The following is a 26,415-nucleotide window of genomic DNA, read 5'->3' as shown; positions in this document are numbered from 1 at the left end:
CTAACCTGTTCTTAAAAATGTTTTCATCTTTTTGGCATCTTGATCGGAAATGTAATCCATTAGCTTATACTTCAATCTACAAAAGGCCATGTCAGAGGTCATTGCATCGGCACCTTGTTGGAGCTCTTCTGTATTTGCTGTAGAACATTTAAAGCAAAGGTAAAAACAGAACAGGGTATTTTCATGTCTTTTCACTTTTGCATTATACCTCATCTATCATATATTTTGTAAAATAATATGCTGAACATTCTCAGGGGATATTTTTCCCCTTCAAAACCCAAGGATTTGCATTAGACGGAGGTGCCCTATTTAATGTTAGCTTTGGATTTATTTACTTTATTGATTTTTCAACCGGGTGAAAAATAAACAAAATCATTAAATATCCAAAGCTGACATTAAATAGGGCGCCTCAGCCTAACGGACTGATCTTTCTTCCCAGATTTTCTATGAATAGGTCCTCAAACTCAAAAATTACCACTTTCAGGCTGACCTTTGGATTTTGACAGGCTGCATCTATGCAGCACAAGTGAATTTGAAATATATTTCTTTCTTTTTGAAACACATTTTTATCTATGCCTTTGTAACAGGGTCTATTTGTATTAGGAGGGGCATAAATGAGGTGCTGTTGAGTCTCCTCTTCCTTCTTCAGATACTTGCTTGTGTCAGCTTTTTCTAAGAAACTAAGGCAGCCTCAGAGCCCAAAGTTTTTAGACCAAGGCCCTAGACCGGGGAGGGTACTCAGTACAAATGACCATACGGGACGTGCCGCAAACATGGGTAGCATTTTCAGCCTTCTGGTATATCAATGACCCCTTTTCAAAGCCTATTTTGGTATATGAATGGGTCCTTTTTTCAAAATTTTCTCAATTTTTTCGGAAAACAGCCCAATTTTTCCTTAATCTAGCCAAAATTTTCAAAATCTCCCCAAAATTTTGGGAAAATTTGTAAAAACCAAGACAATTTTGGGTAAATTTGGCCGAAAATTTTGACTTTTGGTATATGGGTCCAAATTTCTTGAAAAATTTGTATATTTATGGGTCTACTTCCAAAATCTCAGCGGCACGTCCCTACCAAAACCAAACTTGAGTACCCCCCTGGGGCCCTAGATGGCTATTTGATGTCCCTTTTGGTAAATCCTGATCCTAAATGTATACCATTTCTTAACAACTAAAGTGAAGTTACAAATGGGATAAAATTTCATACTTACTGTTGGATATTTGCTGTAGTTTACAGTCTCTCTCATGATTTATTCCTATAGGAAGCAACAACATAGGAAGATATTCTTATCAGGTAGATCAGGGAAGAGAATGGTTTGATTCATAAACATAAACCACATGAAACATTAACCAAGTCCTAATGAAAACAGGGAAAACTGGAAGCTTTTCAAAGTCAAATAACAAAGCTGGAATCAGATAAAGGGGGAGTGTCATATGGATTATATTAGGGGTGCTTCGATGCATAAGTGGGATCTTGTGATCATCAAAATGCATCTCATTTACTTCATCCCATTGTTTTTACACAAAGACTGCACATGAAGCCCTATTTGAAGTTCCATGGCATACACCTGTCCATTATTGACTTCTTTCACGTGTATAAGTAGACCGCCTAACGTATCATACGCTATTTTGTGCGGTTTGTATTGCAAGGAGATCACTGGTTTGTGCAACGTTATTTTGTGTGGTTTGCATAATTCATTGACCTAAAATTTACTCATAGACTAATTTGCAGTCGTTTATAATTTTCTCCAGCCAGGGTCAACAGGATTTTTACTGTTTTTTGTTGTTTTTAATAGGAATTTTTATTCTATAATGATAACGACACAATGCCATAATATAAAGAATACTAAATTGATTGAAAAAATGATACCCCCTTGCCCCACCCCCCCAATTTAACATTGCATGTAGGGCCTATAACGTTGTGTGAGAGAGCATGGTTTTTGGCATTCAGGGAGACCAAAATGTACAGAATATGGGGTCATTGGTTGAGAGAGTAGATCCGTTTGGATCTAAATTAAGGGGGGCATTGGGTGAGAATGACTTTTTAATGGGGTCTTTGTGTGAGAGCCTAAAGAAGCCTCGAAAATTGAATTTCTAGTTCTAAATGACTTCAAATGGCTTTGTTATTTCAAAGTCTTTGGGTGATAGATCTAAAAGAAAAACATGGGGTCTTTGGTTTACACAGCATGTACTGGTAATGGGGTCTTTTGGTGACAGCGATGGTGAAAAAGGGGGTCTTAACAGCCCTACACATATGCGTCACCTCCACAGTGGAAGTGCCCCACCCCCTTGGATTTCAGCATCTCACATCAAAGCTCCCATTGGGGGCCCCATTCCTTTTTTAAAGGAATTTTTATTCTATAATGATAATGACACAAAGGATACTAAATTGATTGAAAAAATGATACCCCTTGCCCCACGCCCCTCCAATTTGACATTGCATGTAAAACGTTCTATGTTCATCAATTGACCATTTCCAATTGAAGGCAACCCAAATATCTAGATTTTTATCAATTTTAATGGCCATTCAATCTAATGATATTAGTTTAATGAGTGTAGATTAGTGGCTAGACATGGGATTGATGGCATCATATCCCACAATGCAAATTGATTAAAGTGACTTTCTCGTGCAGGTGGTGATTACATTTGGCAAAATATCATTAAAACTCCTACTGCACGATGGGTAGGTGTATTATATATTACAATTTCCCCAACAAATTTGCCTGGCCTAATTGAGTGTATTTAGCTCTCATGTTATTTACTCAGAGTATATTAGTCAAAGACATAACGATAGGTGCTAATAACCTGTACACACAGAGTGTGTACTCAATTGAAAAATCAGGAACAATTATATACAGTGTTTCTAAATCAATGGTATAGTTTTACAGTTTCTTACTAAAAGAAACTTTTACCATTAAAACCAATTAACAAACATAACATCAAAAGTAAAACATAATCCGATATAATTTTTCTGTTGAACAAACTTTAACAAAAACGTCACACAATGATACCAACTCTATTACATTTATTCCTGTTTATAAATAATAGCGACTACAAACACAATTTGAGACTAGATGCCACAGTAATGTGTTTTACCAAACACGAATATCTATGCCCGTGACCACACCTAACCCCTTCCCCTATTCACAAACGAAAAACTTTTAAGCTTTCATTTGATATACATGTAATGCCCATAACACTGGACTGGCCCACACTCTCTCTAATACCCTACAAAGCCTTCACTCTCTTTTATACCCCCATCAGACCATCACTCTCTCTGAAACACCACCAGAATGGACCACACTCTCTCTTATACCCCATCAGACCCTCACTCTCTCTCATACTCCACCAAGCCTTCACTCTCTCTTATGCTCCATCAGACACTCACTCGCTCTAAAACATCACCAGACTGACCCAGTCTCTCTAATACCCCACCAATCCTTCACTCTCTCTTATACTCCACTATACACACTCTCTCTAAAACACCACCAGACTGGACCACACTCTCTCTAATACCCCACCAGACCCCCCCTCTCTTATACTCCACCAGACACTCACTCGCTCTAAAACACCACCAGACTGGCACGCACTCTCTCTAATACCCCATCAGACCCCCACTCTCTCTAAAACACCACCAGACTGGACCACACTACCTCTAATACCCCACCCCTTAACCAACCACACCCCTTGTCCCATCATGACAACCTTTTGCGTAGTCCAAGGAACCAAAATCAAAATGCCTACACATTCCCTTTTAAGGGAGTTTTTTGTCAATTGATCAGTTCCGTTGATGTGCGATTCAGATAGGTAGCTAACAAAATACTACCTAATGCAATACACTGTGTTAATAGGTCGCACCTACATGTATTTCGTTTTTTTAAAGCCTTTAGACTTTGACCTCTGGGGCTGCGTCTTATATAGAATACATCTAGGGTCATGGGTCATCATTGTACAAAGTATGATCCCTGAGGGCGCTATAGTTCTTGAGCTAGATCCGTTTCAAATTTTACACATATTGCTCACTGCAGCCCATGACCTCTGACCTCTGGGGTCGATGTTACTGCAGAAAATATCTAAGGGTCATGGGCCATCATTGTACCAAGCATGAACCCTGAGGGCGCTATAGTTCTTGAGCTAAAGCGGTTTTAAAATTTACACATATGGCCCCCTGTAGCCTGTGACCTTTGGGGTCGTGGCTACCATAAGTTACTTCTAGGGGTCATGGGCCATCATTATACCAAGTATGAACCCTGAGGGCGCTATAGTTCTTGAGCTAGAGCTGTTTGAAAATGTACACATATTGCCCCCTGTAGCCCATGACCTTTGACCTCTGGGGTCGAGGCTACCCTAGGAAACTTTTAGGGTCATGGGCCATCATTATACCAAGCATGGGCCCGAGGCTACTTTAGTTCGTGAGCTAGAGGAGTGCAAAGGAAGCGTGAGAAGAAGGAGAAGAAGGAGAAGGAGAAAACTAAACAGAACAAATACAATATCTATGCCCCGTTGCACGGGCATAGATAAATTTGGATAGGCCTATAATTTTTCACAATGAAGGAATTAAGATGGACGGACAGATCTTCAGACGGAAGCGTTCTTATAATCTTTACTCTATTCCATGGCGTACGATAAAAATATCATTGGCAGCAATGGCTGAACTGATATGCAATTTACAATTTAACCCTGGAATTTTGGAAACTTTTGGGCCTGTAAATGCTAAATTAGTTGGTCTAAAGTAAATAAAAGTATACATATTTAGAATGGCAAAGACTTGACAAATTGCTGTAGCTTGCTATAGTAATCACCAAACAAGTTGGGATAGAGGTTCACTCACCATTTTGTGATACAGAGAAATGACACTTATTGAAATTCAGAGTGTTATTTCTACCAAACAATCCCTCTATATGTAGAAGCTGATTTGTTACTGCATGTTTTACTTTCTCTATCATTCCCTGGTTTACAGGCATACTAGGAATCTGTATATGGAAAGCAATAGAATATTACAAATGTATGTTCAATAATTATTGATACAGCATAAGCTAATTGTTTGCAACTGAAAATGTTATGTAAACCATTCACTAATCACTATTAAAACACTTTGAATGAGGATATGGATCCCAGGGCAGCCACTGGTCATTGACCAGTGGATATCACTCAAGACCTTAAAGATTCATGTAAAAAGGGCCATTTTACATGAATTGGGTATATCTAAAACAAGCAAATTTTAGAGAAAGGGTACAATACATCAAAGGACAGGGTCCTCAAGGAAAAAGTTGTATGAAATCAGGTAACATTTTTAACCTTTTCTCAAATCCCTGGTATAATGCTGGTATAGAATCAAGAAAATTGATAATTTACTTTTATGCCAATACTTGTTTAGGGTATAGAAATGCCATACTAAGTCTTGTTTTGAGGTGCATTTACCTATCATTGCTTATACTTGTTTAGAGTGCTTTTTGAAAGTCTATGGTCACTGATGATACCCCCTTGTCTATGTCAAGTGTTCCCTTTCCCCATTCTGAATCAGCGCACCTCATTTATTGGATACATATACATGAACACTCTATACATGTACATTTAGTCATGGTGTAAGAGTGTCAAATTTAATATCAATGACTGGTATCTTTGCAACAGTACCTCTTTTAATTTCTCTCCGAGTGTATTTGCATCCTCCTCTGTTAAATGCTTCAGGTCTTTCATGCAGTTTACAAAGGTCTCCAGGTGCTGCAATTTTTCTTCCATTTGTTTTGACTCCATGTGAAGTTGTTTCACAAGAGGGTAATGATCGAGGACACACCGTACATCTTTATATATCTGTTCAATAAAAACCAGCAAATTAAATCTTTTTTTAAGAATGAAGATCCAAAGAGCAAGAATAATTTTAAAAGGCTTATCATTTTTGTCTATTTAAAGCTGTAATGCAGTAATATACTGCAAAATACGTAATTAAAATGTAATGAAGGAGCTTGATATGCCTACCGCTTTTTCCAGATTTTGGTACCTGAAAATTCACGACCCCTGCACGTACATGTACAGTAACAGAATGATACATTGTATAATACCATGAATACTAGCAGGTATTCTTTGGTTCACCTCAAGTATGTTTTGAGACCCAGCCGTGTCTCTATTATATTTATGTCATGACACAGCTGGTGAAAATACAGGTAAATACCACACATTTTAACACTGTGTATACTTTCAGTCATCTGGGATTTGTTCAAATTGTGATTAATCTTGTCAACCAAAAAAGATGGGATCGAGTCATCAAGCAACTTCCTCACTGATTGACATCGGATGACCCTAAATCATCAACCCAGCTGAAGGCCAAAGGTTTTGGCCGCAACATCGGTGATAACATCTAACCAATAAGTGATGAGTTTTTCTGGTTGACAAGATTTAGCTAATCACAATAATTGCCACACATTTTGTTTTCAAAATTGACCAAACTTGCTCGTAGCATATTTCTTTGCAAGACATGAGTCCTGTACCTTGCTCAATATATTTTGGTTTTAAAAATTAGTTGCATCTGGCCCCAGGACACTAAATAAAACATTGATTGTATGTGGTAGCAATTTCTGAAGTGCAGCACTTTCTATTCCACTGCTAATTTCGAAAAAGTGAGATTACCTTATCAATGATGTCAGCCATCTCTTTGAGTTTCTTTGCATCTTTGGGTCCAGGGTTGGGTTGAGGGTTCAGCTGTGGATGTCAACACAGTAAAATGAAGTTTAAAAACAAGTAAAATTTTCAAATCAAGAAACTGCCAAGAATTGTTTATAATTTGCTATTTGAGATCTATTGACCTTATATCCATGGTTCCAGTGTGTCCACTCCTACACAGCATTTTCACATGGTAGGCCTATATCCCCAATTAACAGTATTACAAGAGCATGCACACTTACACCTACCTACAGGTATTCCCTGCCAAACAGAGACTCTGTCCTGGACCACTGAATGCGGACACATTTTTTTCTGATTTTGACTGCCTAAACGGCCAGACGTTAAGATTTAAACACATTGTACACAATTCAAATCATACCTTCTTTGGGGCATTTATCATATCAACTGCGGACTGATTTTGATATCACCAATAGGGGCACACTCTTTAATGCATTTGCAGGTTAATATTTGCACCCCATTGCACATACCAGGGAACTGTGGACAGTCTTTCGGTCGACAAACGTCCCTGGTTCGAATGTTAATCCTTGTTTGAGGAAATTACACACATTACACACACCCACAAGGTTAAGTTTTCTGTGTGCAGTGGAAGTGGATGTATAGAATTTTAGGATCGTGACAGGGGTAAAAAAACAACAACAAAAAACACTTGTACATCTATGATCTAAGTTTGGTTGCAATTAGATTTGAACTTTACATGCGAGGCCAAAAATTAAACTTAACACTAAACCTTAATATACAGACATACATCCACCCACACACAGACAATTTAGGACTGGTTAGTGCCTCCTTGAACAATGTCTGGTGACACAAAAATTATTAATTCAAGTATAGTTGAAATTTGCAAGAAGAAATCAAATGGTGCCACGTGTTCATCATAGCTAAATTTACCACTCTTAGAAATTGGGCAATTCTGCAACAAATAACACCCATGATAGTAGCAAAATCTATATTTTCCTGGTACATACTTTTTATTTTGAATTTTGCATTATTGTGAATTGTTGACCCATATTTTTTTGTGATGGTTTGAAAAAGTGACGAAAAAAAAAAAAAAAAAAAAAAGGATAAAAGTGGCACTAGCAATCTGAAAACAAACAAACAAAAAATTATGTATAAAAATTCAATTTGTTTCACAATTTTTAAACATTTTTTACAATTTTTCCCTTTTTCTTACACCCTGCATAAAGCAGGTCTATTGTTCACCCAAAATTTTTCACCAACGCCTGCTGTCTACCGACAGCCTTACATGAACCGATGGCCATGATGAATGGGCGCCGCCTTACATAAACCAGCGGCCATGGTGAGCGGACTGGCAACTGCCCCCACCGAGTGCAACAATTTCTTAATTGACTTAATTTAAAATTACTTGACATGGAGCTTAAAATATATCATATCTACTTCCACTGTACACAGCAAACTTAACATTGGAATACACACACACAATGTGGAAGTAGATATCATCCATTAGAAAATGTGACAATTATTAGTTTGTGACTTCATTCACACACACTGCATCCACATTATTTTTGTAAATAATACGAAATCAATAATCACCTTTTTCAACTGATCCAATGCCTTCCAATGGTTCTCTCTGCCCTGAATTTTGATTTGCTTAATTTGTTCACTTCTTTCTTGGGATACCAAAAATGGAGCGAAGTTCATCATAATAAGCAATACACTGCCTGCATCACACTTGTCAAATGAGGTGATTTTATCTAACCTGTCTTTTGGTGTTTTGAAGATAAATGCTTTGGCAATTTGAAGAGGATTACTAGATAATTCAGATACTTGTAGATTTGCCCATTTAATTTCCGTTGCACCAGCATAAATGGCATTTTCTACACCATCTGCCCATGTGATACAAATATCACATGATCCTGCCATTTGTTTACAAATATCACATAATCTTCCACCTTGTTTCTCTTGGGGTCTCTTTCCTTTACATTTGCAACAAACTTTTGGGCTTTTACATGAACCTATAAGACATTTGGCTACATCATGCCACTGTTTGACTGCAACCTCTACACAAGGGACTGATTTTAGCATCACCTCTTGCAAAGCTATTAAAAGTCTGAAGTAATTGGCTTTTTCCTCAGATATATTGTTCAAGTCTGACATGTTATCATTATCATTACCAAATGATGTGAAACCATTGTTATTCAGCAAATTTTCAAATGTTGAACTGACTATAGGGGTAACAGTAGAATCTACTTGATCAATTCTGCCAATGTCCTCTGGTGACTCTACAGCTGTTGATTTGGCTTGAGAGTTGCCAATAGAATCTCCTTGTGGACCATTGTCACTCTTATTTAGGGAATCTGCTGGTTGTACTATGGTTTCAGGGGTGACTGTAGAACCTGCTTGGACAACATCTCCGTCATCTCTAGATTGTAATGAAGCTCCAGTAGAGGTGACATTTAAATGTGATATTTTTGCTGAATCTTCTTCCTCAAATGCAATAAATGAGCCTGATGAGTCACTTTTAACATCATCAATAAAGGAATCATCTATTTCAAAATTGATGACAGATGCATCTGATTTGACGTCTTCAGATTGTGAAGTGGCTCCTGGGGTGACACTGTCTCTGGAAGTTGAATCAGGTTGGGACAAACTTTTTTTGGTCTTTGTGGTATTTGATAACCCTTCTGCCCCTGCATTATCGTCTTCTTCTGGAGAAGCTGCAGAAAAGGTATTCTTTCTTTTCCTATCATCAGATGACTCTTGTGGTTTATCACTCCCTCCTAGAAGACCTGGTAGAATCTTCATCTCAAGATTGGCTTGGGTCTTTACACCATGATCACCCAAAGTCAGCAGGTTACACATCTGAAATACAAAAGAACAATGAATATGTGTAAGGTTGTACCAACATGATACGCTCCAAACATTGAATTTTGTAACTTTCTGAAACTTCAAAAAGGACTGAAAGCATCTTATTGTGTCAGAATTGATCCAAAACAAAGTGTTGAGTCTTCTTTGTTTCTCACATCCTTTTTCCTTCTCTGCATCGCCTTTTTTGTTCTCTCTGGGGTAAAGCTTGTGAAATATCCAGGAAGTATAGTAGAAAATCCTGAAAAACAGCATGAAATTGGGCTAAACACCCCAAAACAGGCTGAAAATCAATAAAATTGTGTAAATTTTGGCCACAAAAAATGCAGGAAATCTGGATAATTCCTGAAGAATGACACCCCTGGTCTCTTTATTCTATCTATCTTTCCTGAATGTCACATCATGCCAGCTCAATGATCTTTTTACCATCTCTGTTCTGTGATTTTTCAGTTGCTGCATCAGGCAATGGAGCCCAATCTTTTGATTAACCATTGATGCTTGGTTGATCCTTATTATTTATGAAATATCAATTAATTATTGTTGAATGTGATATCATTTGTTGTGTTGACAAATACCAATTTACCAATTATTATGATTGATTGGTTGACTTTATTAATTACAAGCATTGAAGCAGCATTGATAGTCGATCCCAGGATAGCCTTTAGTCTACATTTCTTGTCTTGTCTTGTATTGTGGTCAGTTAACCTTTGTTATCATGGGTGTTTTTTTGTTTGTTTTAATTTCCACTTCAATTCTTCCAGTTTATCAAAGTTTACTGGTGTTGTTACTTTTTGTAAAGAGGCCATCTTTGTCAAGCGCTGTGAGTTTTCTCTACGGCTCCTAGCATCAATATTATCTTATTCAACTACTTTCTCTTAGTATATCGATGTTCTCATAAAATGCTGAAATAAACCTTGATCAACTCATATAACTCTTTAAAATTAACATATTTTATCTTTTTATACAGTGAATTAGATTTCAATGCCTATGGCTTAAGAAACAGCTTGAAACGTACCTTCATAGGTCCAGTATATAGTTCTAGTTTATCTGTAGCAATTCCAAGCTTATCCCCAATCACTGTCTTGATCTCTATCACTGTTGTACTTAGCTTTACTTGGAGGTTCTCTGTAGCTGAAATGGGTGTCTTGATGAAAACCTGTAAGTCTTTGTTTTTAAATCTGGGACTAGATCAAAATTAAGAAATGATGGTGTCAGTCAATATGAACTGTTTTTAGTGTTTTGCAATATTACTACATGTACCAACAGTACACCTTTAAGGTTATGTGATTTGGTAGTTCACAGCATCTTACGAATGGTAGTGAGCTTTGGCAAAAACAGCATTGCTCAATTCATAGCGAAGCGTGTAGAAGAATTAAAATATCACAGATATACTTTTATAGGTGCTGCGGTTCTTGAGTTACGTTGTAAAGAGGGCTGAAACAACAACACTTTTGTAAAAACGTACATAACTCATTAATAACAATAAATTAAGCAAGTTTGCAAAGTATACGATTTGTAGAATGAACTTTTGCAAAACATCAAGGTGTTAATTTTCAATAATATATTGATCTAGATAATGAAAATCGATTTTTAGGTTGCTTCGACCTACAATACCTCGTCTACCCTTAACTGCTATATATTCTGGCTGTTTCTACAGTGAGCTCTAATTACTGAAAACAACACCAACATACTATAAATTTACACCTTCTGTGTTCCTGTTAAAAAACATGTGATGACCCAGGTCATTAACTTGGACCACAAGGATCAGAACAGTCCAAAATGGCATGCTAAATTTGTAAATTATGATGCTCATATCAGCTTTGATATTGATGCAAACTAGAATTTTGTGGTTCTCCACTTGCTAGGTTCTCAACGCAAAGCATCGGTCACCTTGATGCGCATCATTTTAACTAGTGCAATTTCACTTGACCCCAAAATGACCTTCACATTATGATTTTGATCCAAACACAAGGAATTAATTCCTACCTTGGAATATTCAGATGGTACTCCATCTTTCATCAGTGATTGTATCAGGTTGCAATCTTTTTGACCTTTGACTTGATATTAAACAGGAGTCAAAATCACAATTTATACCAACACAGATGAACTTTCATGAATGACCTTCACATTATTTGCCTCGCTAAGGTGGTCATTCCCACAAAATTTCATGCAGCAGTCTATGGCGATTTGACCCCAGATGACCCCGAATGACCTTGCCTTTTTTGTCTCGAGGCAATTGCACTCGCAACCTCAGACAGACAGACAAATGGAATGACAGACAACCAGGAAACATGATACCTCCAGTGGAGGCATAGAGTGATAGCACTAAAAATTTAATAGCATTTTAAGGTGGTGGCTGGAATTTTAGTGAGTCAAGACAAGCGGTACGTTATTTATGATATGAAAAGAGGTACCGCTAGAATGTACCTCGAACATATAATGAACCACTTGTATCGAAGCACGGTGGCCTAATGGTTAGGGCGCGAGCTTCATAATCGGAAGGTTGTGGGTTCGAGCCCCACCACGGCCAATGTGTTGCGTCCTTGGGCAAGACGGCTTAATTCCCAATTGCTTCACTCCACCCAGGTGTAAAATGGGGAGCTGCTGGGGGTAATCACAATCTAAGTAAGCTGAGAGTACATGCGCATTAGTTGCGGACTTGTGGAAGCGGAAATGATTCTGATATATCCTAATGGCAGCGGAATAATTGTTGAAGTGTGCTGGTACTTAGGCGTAGCGCACGTTAAAGCACCGACATTTAATTTCAGCGAAGTAATTGGATTCCTTGCCCCTATAATATACATAACTTTTGTTACCAGTGTGTAGTTATTTTTTGAGAAAAATGCAAAATTAGTCACAAAATTTATCAGGGGGTGTAGTACCACCTTGTAACATATTTTTAATATACAGTTAAAATACATAGATGATGTTGTTGTTTTCTATTTAAATGGTGCAATATTAAATGAGAGGTTGTTACTCAGGAAGTTGCTACACTAGAAATGAGATCACTTTCAATTAAACATGCCAAAACAAGGAACAACACTAGAAATGCTTTCTGTGGAAAAAACGCTATAAGAGATTAGACTTAAAAAAGAGTCCATACTCCGGTTTGTGTGTCACTCATGTAAGCATATTTCTGGATCATCTTTGATCATTTGATTTTTTAGGTACAGAAAAATTTTTGTGACACATCAAAATGCTACTGGATACCAACCTGTTATGGTCAATTGGACTTCCACTTTCAGCTCTATGTATTTCTGTACTTGTCACAGCTACAGCAACATTTTGGATGGATGGCGACTCCTGGGTTTGACACTGCCATTGATAGTGCAGAGGAAGTTTAATATGAGCTGATTTTTTCTTTCTTTTTGGGCTCTTTTGAATTAAGACTGGCTTGAAAAAATCATAATTTGTAGAGAATACATATTTCTGCCATTCTCGCCATTCTTTGAGGTCTCTTGCAGGCCTGTCCCTATATCGGCCATCAGCATCAGGTTCAGAGGTGGAAGCCATTTTGCAGCTGAGGAAGGTAAAAAGATTATAATCATTACACTTTGTTCAACTTGTACTAGCTGAGAATATGAATTGAAATGGCATGGCAAACATTCATTTGGGCACTACCTAAAGTGCATATTGAAACTTTATAAAATGCAAAACCCAACCAAATATGGATGTGAAACCCAAAAAATTATTGATGCAAAATCTGAACAATAATTGATGCAAAACCTAAACAATTATTGACGCAAAACCCAAACAATAATATTAGGAGCTATAGCATGACTCGCCGCTTCGTTGGTCTCCACTTCGTGGCGACCTCGTGCTCGCTGCTTCATGGTGAGCTGTGGTGGCTTCGCCCCCCTGGCAAAGATTGTGAGTCATCTTTCACAAAGACTACCATCATTCCAGAATAACCTACCATATGGTGGTCGACGGAGTCACTACAGGAGAGTGACTACATCGGAAACAAAGCGCAGTAGGGTACTAGCAGCAGTGTCACCACGTAGTGACTATACAGCTGCTAGATGCCGCTTCAGTGACTCATGACTTTGATTTTGAGTACATACTTTGCAATGCTAGCTCCTCTGAAGTCAAACGTAAATTATGTGAGAGCTGCTAATCATGGAGTTTTTGCTGTTTCCTAAGTGGTTGGTTGTTTCTTGCTTGAATACGTATGTACTTCTGCTGATTCAATGCTGACAATGTTATCAGGCAAAGAATTCCATTTGTTAATTGTTCTTGGGAAGAAGGAGTCTCTGAGACAGTTGTTGGCTCTTGGTCTGTTTTATGATTTGGTGTTGTTTCGGCGAGTGGGGCAGGTGACTGGTGTGAGAATTTTTGACCCGGTATGGCAACCTGACCTGCGATTTTGTGTACTATGTAGCAGCTTTTCGACGTAATTGTAGTGTGTCTATTCTAGACCTGCCAACATTTTAGTAACATGATTGGTCATAACCTCTGCAGGCTAATCTTGCAGATTTGCTTTGAAAGGCTTCCAATTTATTAAAGTATATGAGTTTTTTAGTTGCCGGATCCCACACCGTTCCGCATACTCCAAGTAGGCAGTTGCTTTGAGCTCTGTGGTACATGGATGTAAATTTCTGTGTACCACGCCTAAACCAGCCGCAATGACTCAAGGCCAAAATCACATTTTACCCAAATTCACACGAATGCACGACAATAAGTACACTGTTTGATTGAATTAATCCCCGCACCCCCTTGGCTAGGGCTCTGCATGTACATGAACAATTAGTGCACAAACGATCACAGTTTTTCTTGGTGATCATAGAGCTCAATTATTAATAATTATATCTCACTAGCGATTACCCGTCTTGCGCGGTCAGAGTCTTTCACGGTTTGTAAATTTTGTTTTAATTATTTTTTAATTAATGTGATTAATGGTATGAGAGGAGATTATCATTTAGAAATATAATATTTAGTATCCTTTCCATATAAATCAATGGCTTGAAATTGCAATTAGATCGTGAATGAAATAAGTCTACTTGCCACCATATCATATCCACCGTGAGAAGTCTTTAAGATATTTATGCATTTACAGTACTTTTTAGCCCATTTTGGACAAATTTGTTGTACCTTTCGGCCATTTTTAACCATTTTCGTCCAAGCTTGTCCCCCACCTTGAAATGTACCTTGTGGCCCCCTGCAAGAATCCTGGCATCACTGAGCAGATGAACACAATTTTATTCAATTCCCTCTTGGTCCCCTGTGGTATGCTAGTTGACCTGATATTTGAGATTTATATGCACATACTTGTTGTACTTTTTATTTGTTATTTGTTAGCCCATTTTGGATAAATTTGTTGTACTTTTTACTTTTTAGCCCATTTGTGACAATTGCCCCCCCCCCCATGAAATTTGCCTTGTCCCCCCCCTCTCTCTCTGAAAAAGTCCTGGCTACACCACTGTGCAGATGAAACAATTTTATTCACATTTCCTTACACTCTGTTTCATATAAAGTTATGATCATACAATGCTGATAACATAGCATGACCACAAAGAGCAGAGTAGGCCTATTAGTATGGTCGTTGGACATTTTGACCCGGAAAAATTGGTAAAAAGCTGATTTTTGCACCAGACAAGCAGAATATATCATAGAACATCATATCCACAATCCCCAGAAATCCTCCTTGGGGAATTCGTTTTATCCAAGATGGCGGCCAAAATGGCCGCCACAACATATAATTAGCTGTATCTTAGCTTCTAAAGCAGATATGATGATGATTTTAGTGTCTTTGAATAGGTTTATGAGGTTAGAGAATTCAAATTTGTACAAATCTAACACACAGATGTCTTCAATCACACTGAAATCCAAGATGGCCGCCAAAATGGCCGCCACAACATATAATTAGCTGTATTTTAGCTTCTAAAGCAGATATGATGATGATTTTAGTGTCTTTGAATAGGTTTAAGAGGTCAGAGAATTCAAATTTGTACAAATTTAACACACTGGTGTCTTCAATTACACTGAAATCCAAGATGGCCGCCAAAATGGCCACCACCACATATGATTAGATATATCTCCGCTTCTGAAGCAGATATGATGATGATTTTAGTGTCCTTGAATATATTTCAGAGGTCAAAGAATTCCAATTTGTACGTATCTAAAACACTAAATTCTTCATTCACACTGGAATCCAAGATGGCCGCCAAAATGGCCACCACCACCACGTGTTATGTTTAGGTATAATTTGGCTAATGAAGCAGATATGATAATGATTTTAGTGTCTTTGAATGTGTTTTAGGTGACGCAGGAGTCAATTCTTCACTCACACTGTAATCCAAGATGATCCTCAATATGGCTAAAATCAAACATGCTATGGGCTATTTCATTATAAATGACACGTTCACAAAAATGGCTTTTATCATATCTGGTTGATATAATTAGGGTGATAATGCAGTGTTATTAACTTAATTCTAAGTATGCCACAAACTACAAGCTACATGAGCATTTTTACAGAATTCTGTCTATTTTTGTATAAAAAAAATTGCCAAAAGGTACATTTTTAACCCAATTTTGGAGTCCCATTTCATTTTGCCCATGTATTCTGAATAAATTCTTTGAAAAATTAGGTACATTCTATGGCAATGTGCTTGTTGCAATGAAAATATGATATGTGTGGAACATCATGCAAGTTGAATGGTGAAAATTGGTGCAAAAATGTTAAAATTCCGCAGATTCTTGCAAAATTGGCATTTTGCGTTAAATAAAAAAATGAGTGTCCTCTCCAATTCATGCCTCCATTTTTGTTAACATTAAAGAGGAAATATAAACCCTTACCCTACCTGTATAATCTGTGTTATATTACCAATTGATGGGACAGGGCACTGATTGAGGAATTCATTTATTTTACATACAGTAGACCACTTGTTCTTGATACCACAGTTCGCGTTAAAAATTTGTCCTCTCCAGAACTGAAGTTAATTACTAATTGTTGAAATAAGAAGGATTATATCATAGAATGTGAAATTTGTAGAGGAAGAGTGGTCTTCCTTCTACCAAGGTGGCACATGATTTGGTATTTGTTGCATTTTTGCAAGCCTGTATCCACGATTCTGTTTGCAATTTAACAAATGTCCTCTCCAGCACAATTATGTCATTTCCATGAATTGGTAAACAAACTAAAAATAAAAATTTCAAAGAGCCAAACCCACAAGAAATTTTTGCATTTTATTGCAAATTATGCTTACAAACCACTTTAGTGTTCAAATTATTGTCCAGTTGTTGAGAACACATATGATATTATTCTGCATTGAACTTGGTTAGCTAAAAATTGCAATATTCCTAATTTAACCAGAATATTAACCCTGTTTGTAGTGGATTTTAAATGCTGGGGATCTTTTATGCAATAATATTGATGCAATAATATTGATGCAGCTATTTCTAAAGTTAAAGTATGCTTTATTATGTGTTAAAAAATGTGTCCTATCCAGAACAAATGACACAGGAGGGGTCGTTTATTTTAGGTTTTCCATGACTAGTACAACAGATTGACGCAGAATACTCACTTATGCATCAGTGTAGCTATTGGGCAGGACAAAATGACTATTTCATGAATTTTTCATGTGAAGATAAAGTTTATCCTTAAAATATGTAGTAATTTTGCACCATTTATCTGGATTAGTATCAATTTACTAATTGTTTTATATTGAAACTGGCATATTTAAGACACTGAAGTGTAAAGGAACATACAACAATTATTACAGACTAAATATGAATAAGTATGAACCCAATGTTGGTTACATATACTCTTTCAAAGTTGTGTATTAAATTGTTAACAAAAATGTCCCCTCCAGACGGCAGCTATGTTTTTACACAGCAAAAATTCAATTTAATTTTTTAATGGTTCCTGAGGGTTTGACGCTCTAATATTTTGAGAATTATTGACACACCATCTGAACTTTGAAATGATAATGAATTTGCATGAAATAAATGAGTTTGAATTTTGACCCCTTTTGGGACTCAATGTTGTCATTTATAATGAAATAGCCCCTTAACTGTATATCTCAGCTTCTGAAACCAATATAATGATGATTTTAATCTTTGAATAGGCTTTTAAGAGAATGTAGGTTTTAGGAGTTGCAGATTTCAATGTTGCAATTACTTAAAACACGGAAGTAAGTGCTCAGTAACAATAGAATCCAAAACAGCTGCCACCACATGATTTTCTATATCTCAGTTTCTGAAGCAAAAGTAGCTATCTTCGACTTCATCTGCAAGTAGGGCCTATAATCGCCTCAGCGTTTTGGCAATTTTCTCCTCTTCAATCTCCACAAGCTGTGACACATTTAAATCCTTTTTTGTGACAGGAACATCCGTTATTTCCACAAGGACTCCTGGAGGATAGTTTACATTTGTATCGTACAAACTTAAGCAAGCCTTGTGGTGCTGTATCTACATCCGTAAGGACCGGTGCTAATACGGTGTCAGAGAGTTTCCAACCCCATTGATTTGGATCCAAGTTATTGTTTGTGAGCTTTCTCCAAAGTATGACCTACAAAAGAACACCCAGACTGAAAATACGCTGCTCTTTTTTTTTAGGTGGAAGCTTTTGTGGATCAACTGATGCTTTATTTGATGATACCATCGCCATGAATTAAGCGAACCGCAAACCGTTTAAAGAATCTTCTTCTCTGCCACCACATAAGACAACAAATACTCTGATGCCATTTGTACCAATCTGTTCTAATGTCGCCTTAGGATCGCTCATCTAGAATGATATCTCCTGCAATTCTTCTTATCTTCTGCAACAAACTTGTTGTCCAAATGTTGCAGAAGTGGAGTCACAACCACTCCATGCGTGAATAAAGAGGACCTGAGATGGAATGTCAATACTCCCCCAATTTTGTTAATAAGGTCTTGAACTTTCCAACCCACCGATATCAGCTATATTCTGGTCCCCAGTAGCACTTCTCTTCCTCGTCTTGAATATTGAAGGAGTCTTGAAGGGTACATTCCACTATCAATGTGTCAGGATCTCTGGTACTATTGTGCACCATCCATGGACTCAGCAGCGAGATAAACTGGCATTTGTTCTGATCATCACTGATCATATTCAACTCACAGAATCTATGAAGGTTCTCACCATGACCAGCAGACCTTCCTCTCGAATGAGAGGAACAACAGTCAGTTTATCTCGCTGCTGAGTCGATACTTGGAAACCAATGGTCAGATCGTGCACAATAGTACTGGAGATGCTGACACTATGATAGTGGAATGGAATGTACCCTTCAATTTGCAAGACAAGAGAAGTACCTGTAGTAGCAGATGGCACAGATATACTTGTCCTTTTGATGTATCACTGAGACCAGACTATGGCTGATATCTACTTCCATTCAGAGAAGAAAGGGTTGGTGGTTTGGAAAGTTCAAGACCTTGTTATAAAAGCTGGTGAAGTAGTGACATCCCATCTCTTGTTTATCCATGTATGGAATGGTTGCGACTCAACTTCTGCAACATTTGGACATGGAAAGACAAGTTTGTTGAAGAAGATAAAAGAATTGCAGCAGATATCATCCTAGATGAGCAATCCTGAGGCGACATTAGATCAGATTGGTACAGCTGGCATCAGATTATTTGTTATCTTATATGGTGGCAGAGAAGAAGATTCTTTAAACGGTCTATGGTTTGCTTAATCCATGGCGATGGTATCATCAAATAAAGCATCATTTGATCCACAGCTATCGACAAAAGCTTTCACCTACTGAAAGAGCAGCGTATTTTCACAGTCTGCGGGTTGTTTTACAGGTCATACTTTGGAGAAAGCTAACAAACAATGACTTGAATCCAATTTAAAGCAATGGGGCTGGAAACACTCTGACATCGTACTAGCACCGGTCCTTACAATTTAGATGCAGCACCACATAGCTTGTTAAGCTTGTACGATACAATTGTAAACTTTCCTCCAGGAATTCTTGTGTAAATAACCGATGATCCTGTCGCAAAAATGGACTTAAATGTGTCACAGCTTGCGAAGATTACACAGGAGAACATTGCCAAAACGCTGAGGCGATTATACCTGTAGATGAAAACAAAGACAGCTACTTTTGCTTCAGAAGCTGAGATATATATTCAAATGTGGTGGCAGCTATTTGGGATTCTATTGCGACTTGCACTTCAGTGTTATAAGCCCGGGTTTTAAGTAATTGCAACAATTCTCTGACCCTTAAAACCTACATTCTCTTAAAAACCTATTCAAAGATTAAAATCACCATTATATTGGCTTCAGAAGCTGAGATATTTAGCTAATCATGTTTGATTTTAGCAATATTGAGGGCCATGTTGGATTGGAGTGTCAGTAAAGACATATACTTATGAAGATAAATACAAAATTGACTTCTGCGTCACCTAAAACCTATTCAAAGACACTAAAATCATTATCATTATCTGCTTCATAAGCCAAAATATACCTAATCATAACACGTGGTGGTGGCAGCCATTTTGGCGGCCATCTTGGATTCCAGTGTGAATGAAGACTTCAGTGTTTTAGATACGTACAAATTTGAATTCTTTGACCTCTGAAATATATTCAAGGACACTAAAATCATCATCATATCTGGTTCAGAAGCGGAGATATATCTAATCATATGTGGTGGTGGGATTTTGGAGGCCATCTTGAATTTCAGTGTGATTGAAGACATCAGTGTGTTAGATTTGTACAAATTTGAATTCTCTGACCTCTTAAACCTATTCAAAGACACTAAAATCATCATCATATCTGCTTTAGAAGCTAAGATACAGCTAATTATATGTTGTGGCGGCCATTTTGGCGGCCATCTTGATTTCAGTGTGATTGAAGACATCAGTGTGTTAGGTTTGTACAAATTTGAATTCTCTGACCTCTTAAACCTATTCAAAGACACTAAAATCATCATCATATCTGCTTTAGAAGCTAAGATACACCTAATTATATGTTGTGGCGGCCATTTTGGCGGCCATCTTAGATAAAACGAATTCCCCAAGGAGGATTTCTGGGGATTTTGGATATGATGTTCTATGATATATTCTGCTTGTCTGGTGCAAAAATCAGCTTTTTACCAATTTTTTCCGGGTAGCCACGGTTTTTCCTCTTCAACGACCACACTATATTCATGGTAAATACAATTCAGTGGTTTGAGAGGCAAATAGGAAATTGCACCATATTATAATTAGCACAATTAAACTATATACCCTCCTCACTTTGCTACACCAACAGCCCCTTACAGGTATGAGATGTTCATGATGGCAATCTTGACCTACAAAAAGGACATTATGAGATGTTGACAATCTTCCAAAAAGAACATTTCATCCTTTTGAGTAAATGTTTACTTTATTGATGTGTGACTAATTAGGTATTCATACAGTCCTATTTATACTATGTGATTGTATAATAGGTAATTCAATGACCATCCAGACTACAGGCATAGTATCTTCACAAAAATGCCAGGACAGAAGGCCAATTTCAGGCTATTTTGGGCTATGTCAACATTAGTGTATTGTGTTGACGTGAAAAGTTTTAGCATGCAAGTGCGCTGCTAGTGCCTTTGAAACTAATTAACATAATTTGACACCCTTAACGTAAACAAAAACAAAATTGGACATTTTATTGGGGTGCAGACAACTTTACTCTACGCAACGCAAAAATCTGTTTTCCGAAATAATGTAAAACGTAGAAATTTTTAGCCCTACCAACTCGAAAAACTCAGTAATTTATTATAGATGGGAGACCAGTTTTTGTAAACTGAATGAAATACCCTGAATAAAACTTGTTATCTATCTTACCTATCTCATCTATCTATCTATCTATCTATGTACCGTACTGACTCGAGTATAGTCCCACCCCGTTTTTGGGTGAACTTTTTTCAAAATTGGGGGGGTGGGACTATACTCGAATTTCAAACAAACAAAAAAAATTCTGGTTTTGGAGAGTGTCCCTGGACTGGACCTAGACCTGAGCAATCATGGTTTTCCTCAAAAAAATGGACTGCAAATTTATTTCAGCATTTTCATGACCATATTTCAGTAGAACATGATGAAAAACATCCACAGTCCAAATTTGGTGGGAATCGGATCATGAGGGCCCTTGGCCGCATGAATACCTAATTAGCCCCACTGAAATCAGTGTAAATTGGCCTGGTTCATAACTGTTTGGAACCAGGCCAATTTACACTGATTTCAATGGGGCTAATTAGGTATTGATGCGGCCATATCTCGGGCCCTCATGATCCGATTCCCACCAAATTTGGACTGTGGATGTTTTTCATCATGCTCCAAAACGATGAAATGCTTTTGTCCAAAGAAATATTTAAAAAGACGATTTTCGAGCGATTTTTATGAGCAGCGAAAAGTCCACTCCACAACTATGTACATATGTGAATGGACAGAATGGTGATGAATGCACGCTAAAATCGCGGCGACACATACACATAGCTCCTTGGAACTCACGGTCGGAGCCATTTAGGGTGTCAAAAACGCCAAAAATCAGGAATTTAAAGGGTAACTTTTCCAAGCAAAATAATTGCTTAAAGGCCTTTTTAGGGTACCAAAGTTTAATGGCAAAATAACAAGGACCGTTGGTAACCGTAGCGGTCGCTGCGGGACAAGGAATTAAATTTTGCAGTGTTGGTGTCTTTGAAGCAGGTTTAAGTTTGACCCCTATTTTGACCTGTAACCCCTCTGTGAGCTTAACCTTTGAGGGCGCTCATAATCTTAATATAATGCCAGAAAGGGTATTTCCATCAACACCAAAAAAAAAATCAAAATTTGATCAATTGTGTTTTGGAGACTTTTGATGTCCAAACGATTTTCGGGAAAAAAGCGTCATGACATCAAAAGTGTTGAAACCGATTTCGGACACTTTTGATTTCCAAACAATTTTCGGGAAAAGAGTCTTGACATCGAAAGTGTTCGGACACCGATTCGGACACTTTGGATGTCCAAACAATATTTGGGGAAAAGCGTCTTGACATCAAAAGTGTTAGGAAGCCGATTTCGCTACATTTGATGTCCAAAGCGATTTTCAGGGAAAAAGCGTCTTGACATCAACAGTGTTTGGAAACCGATTTCCCCTCATTTTCCCAAATTTCCCTTAACTGCCCTCTATTTTCCCAAATTTCCCTTAATTCTTGTCAATTTCCCTTAATTCATCTGAATTTCCCTCAATTTCCCTTAATTCCTTCAATTTCCCTTAACTTCCCTCAATGTTCCCAAATTTCCCTTAACTTCCCTCTATTTTCCCAAATTTCCTTAATTCTTGTCAATTTCCCTTAATTCATCTGAATTTCCCCTTAATTCTCTTCAATTTCCCTTAACTTCCCTCAATTTCCCCTAATTTTCCCACAGTTCCCTTAACTTCCCTCTATTTTCCCAAATTTCCCTTAATTCTCTTCAATTTCCCTTAACTTCCCTTCATTTTCCCAAATTTCCCTTAATTCCCCTCAATTTTCTCCAATTCGTCTCAATTTCCCTTAACATCCCTCTATTTTCACAAATTTCCCTTAATTCTTGTCAATTTCCCTTAATTCACCTGAATTTCCCTCAATATCCCTCAATTCTCTTCAATTTCCCTTAACTTCCCTCAATGTTACAATTTCCCCTCATTTTCCCTCTATTTTCCCAAATTTCCCTTAATTCTTGTCAATTTCCCTTAATTCACCTGAATTTCCCTCAATTCCCCTTAATTCTCTTCAATTTCCCTTGAGGGGGTACTACACCCCTCGATAAATTTGTGACTATTTTTGCACTTTTCTCAAAAACTAATAACACACTAGCAGTGTCTTAGCCAGAAATCAGAAACCACCCGTCCAAGCAGATACCAATATTTGACCCTCAAATATAAAACAACTTGTCTATACCCATGGAAGGGTCACTGGGGTCAAATATGTCCTGATTTGGCCTTTACATATCACTCTGAATTAGTCTCAAGTTCATATAACCTTAAAATTATATGTTTTAGAGCTATCACATCTGTAAAATCCATTAAATCCACCCGTCTAAAATTAGATTAGCCCCTCTTAAAGACGGGTGGATGCATGGCTGGCTAAGACCTTGCACACTAGTATCAAAAGTTATGTATATTATAGGGGAAAGGAATCCAATTACTACACTGAAATTTCAGTGACCCAAGACAAGCGGTTCGGTATTTATGATAAGAAATAAGGTACCTAATATATGTACCTCGTTTCCTATCATAAATACCGAACCGCTTGTCTTGACTTGAGTAACTGAAATTTCAGTGTAGTAATTGGATTCCTTGCCCCAATAATATACATAACTTTTGTTACCAGTGTATTATTATTTTTTGAGAATAATGCAAAAATAATCACAAATTTATCATGGGTGTAGTACCCCCTTAACTTCCCTCAATTTCCCCTCATTTTCCCAAGTTCCCTTAACTTCCCTCTATTTTCCCAAATTTCCCTTAAGCCTCCTCAATTTTCCCTAATTTCCCTTAATTGCCCACAGTTTCAATTAATTCACCTGAATTTCCCTCAATTTCCCTAATTTTCCCAAAATGGCCCTTAATTTCCCCCATTTCCCTCACTTTTCCCAAATTTCCCTAATTGCCCTCAATGGTCCTCCCCCTCACCAAGTACCATAGCCATGCGACAAACGATGTTGACATAACAGCATTTTTTAGCGTTTGTTACTAACGGACGGACGGACTAACGGAGAGACATGGTGACTTTATAGAGCTGCTACCCGCAGCTAAAAAAGGGTGCAATAGGCTATGTTTGGCTTCTATCAGAACATATTGTAGACGTAGGGTAAAACATTAAGAAACATCAAACTATAAAAACAAGAACCTGAACCTGAATTTTTACTTTCTTAGTGTTAAAAAAATGGCAAAATACTTGTTTAGCGTATGTTTTGCACGCTCTGAGTAATACTCGTTTATGCTGGTTTCATACTTTCCTGCCGCTTGCCGCTTTGAAGATGATTTTGCTTCACTGCGCAGTGCGCAGTCGCACCAGAAACGCTAGCGGTGACCAGCGGCAAACCGATATATCGATCACTCCACCGCTTTGCTGCGGCGGCAGCACCGCTGGGAGTTGAATTCAAGTCAACTCGGAGCGGTGCCGCTCTGACGTTTGAGAACAAAATACGATTTTGGAGTGGTGCTGAGCGGCAAGAGTGGCTTTCAGAGTCATGCCGCTGCCGCTCAGCAGTGTGCCGCTCCGCTTGCAGAAAAGTGCAAGCGGCATGATGAAGCTCAGCGGCAAGCGGCAGAATGTATGAAACCAGCATTAGGGTGCGTTTCGAGAGTCCATACATGAGCATGGTGTCCATCACGTAATGTAAGTGGCACCCCGGGATGAGAGGCAAACCTTAGTTGACACATAGTCCGCCAAATTCGCCTAAAACGGGGCCCAAACACAATACATTTACATAGAAATTTAAAAGAACAGATTGGACAGCCTGGTCAAGGAAACCTAGATACATAAATATGTTGTCTATACTTCATTGACCCAAATATATGATAAGGTGATGAGACACTCACACATGGAATTTTAGAAGGATTTTGATAGCAGTTCCACCAGAAAAGCTGCTATCATCATCATAAAGACTAAGATCTAGAAACACCACCAAAATGCTTTTGTTTTGTTAACAAGGGCTTTAATATATAAAATGATGCAGTTTGATGGCAAATTTGAAATTTGAATTCACCTAGCATACCTACTTTTAGGTTAGCCCGACACATCATGGCCCTACGTTGCTCCTTCCTCACGCGGAGAAGGCCAGTGGAAATCGTAGCGACGGAGGTGTGAGTACCTCGGGCTACTTTTAGGTATGCTAGGTAAATTCAAATTTGCCATCAAACTGCATCATTTAAAAAAATAAAATAAATGTAGATATTTATATAGCGCTTTATGCCGTAAACAGCCTCAAAGCGCTTTACATTTATTCCGCCGTTATTAGAATATGTCAGAACCACGTTTGCAGCCTACAAGTGGCGCAGGGTCCATCAGTACAACGACTGTGACTACCCCTAACAGCTTCCCATTGCACCTGGGTCGGGTGAGGCAAGCGAGGCAAAGCGCCTTGCCCAAGGGCGCAACACGGTGGTGGGACGGGGAATCGAACCCACGCACGTCGAGCAAGCTCTCAGATTATGAGTCCAAGGCCGTAACCACTGAGTCACCGTGCCCTATTTTATATATCAAATTAAAGCCCTTGAGTAAACAAAGCCAAAACTGAAAACCTTTTTTTCATAGCACTTTCCGTAGCAAAGTTACATCTTGTCAAAGATTGACTTTCATCAAACAATGTCAAAAAGATTCAGCTAGCAAAATTCCCCAAAACGGCATTTCGGGGTGTTTCTAGATCTTAGTCTCATTATGATAGCAGCTTTTTTAATGGAACTGCTATCAAAATCCTCTAAAATTCCATGTGTGAGTGTCTTATCACCATAAAAAATCATATATTTGGGTCAAGTGAAGTATAGAAAACATATTTATGTAGGTTTCTTTCTTCGGCCAGTTGTTTTAAATTTCTATGTAAAAATGTATGTGACAATGCCAGGTAAAAGTGGAACGTGTGATATTTTTGTAGCTTGCTGTATATTTTCACATGCAAATCTTTGTAATTCACAAGGATTTTTCCATTGGGCTTTACCTAACGTAGTTCCTACCATCAAGGAAAACATAATCCCACTTGAAATTACAATAGGCGATGAGTCAGTTTGAACATTTTGTTGAACATGTCTGATGTCATGCATGTTGAATGATGCAATTTATGCATCAATCGAATGTAAGCTTCACTGAAATTCTCTCAAATGGAACAACTGAGTTTGTTTAAAAGTTTCCCGTGTAGCTTGCGGTTACTAATAAGAAAACACATAACTTACTGTTATTGGGAGATCTGAAACTCCTCATCACGAACATGCCTGATCACGAACAAACGTTTGTAATCGACGGTTAACGGT

The 26,415-nt window shown here is 37.9% G+C and overlaps 1 protein-coding gene and 1 long non-coding RNA gene across 2 annotated transcripts; both read right to left on the bottom strand.

Annotated features, from left to right (window-relative positions):
- Nucleotides 1–10,518, bottom strand: LOC140163586 (uncharacterized). Its single transcript, XM_072186901.1, has 7 exons — nt 10,513–10,518; nt 8,226–9,494; nt 6,621–6,692; nt 5,631–5,807; nt 4,828–4,969; nt 1,208–1,252; nt 1–137 (listed from the first exon to the last, which is right to left on the bottom strand). The coding sequence occupies exons 1-7, from the start codon at nt 10,516–10,518 to the stop codon at nt 1–3; spliced, it is 1,848 nt and encodes a 615-aa protein (XP_072043002.1).
- Nucleotides 10,519–26,415, bottom strand: LOC140163966 (uncharacterized). Its single transcript, XR_011860446.1, has 3 exons — nt 26,338–26,415; nt 12,712–13,017; nt 10,519–10,681 (listed from the first exon to the last, which is right to left on the bottom strand). It is a non-coding gene; the product is annotated as an uncharacterized lncRNA (long non-coding RNA).

This window comes from Amphiura filiformis, chromosome 11, assembly GCF_039555335.1.
Source record: "Amphiura filiformis chromosome 11, Afil_fr2py, whole genome shotgun sequence".
NCBI lineage: Eukaryota > Metazoa > Echinodermata > Ophiuroidea > Amphilepidida > Amphiuridae > Amphiura > Amphiura filiformis.
The sequence above is the reverse complement of the archived record's forward strand: the minus strand, read 5'-3'. Positions and strand labels throughout refer to the sequence as shown.

Coding starts and splice junctions, on each gene's coding strand:
- LOC140163586 (XM_072186901.1), bottom strand. Junction 4,970..5,630: donor TCGGAGAGAAATTAAAAGAG/GTACTGTTGCAA, acceptor TTCCATATACAG/ATTCCTAGTATGCCTGTAAA. Junction 1,253..4,827: donor TTTCTCTGTATCACAAAATG/GTGAGTGAACCT, acceptor TGCTTCCTATAG/GAATAAATCATGAGAGAGAC.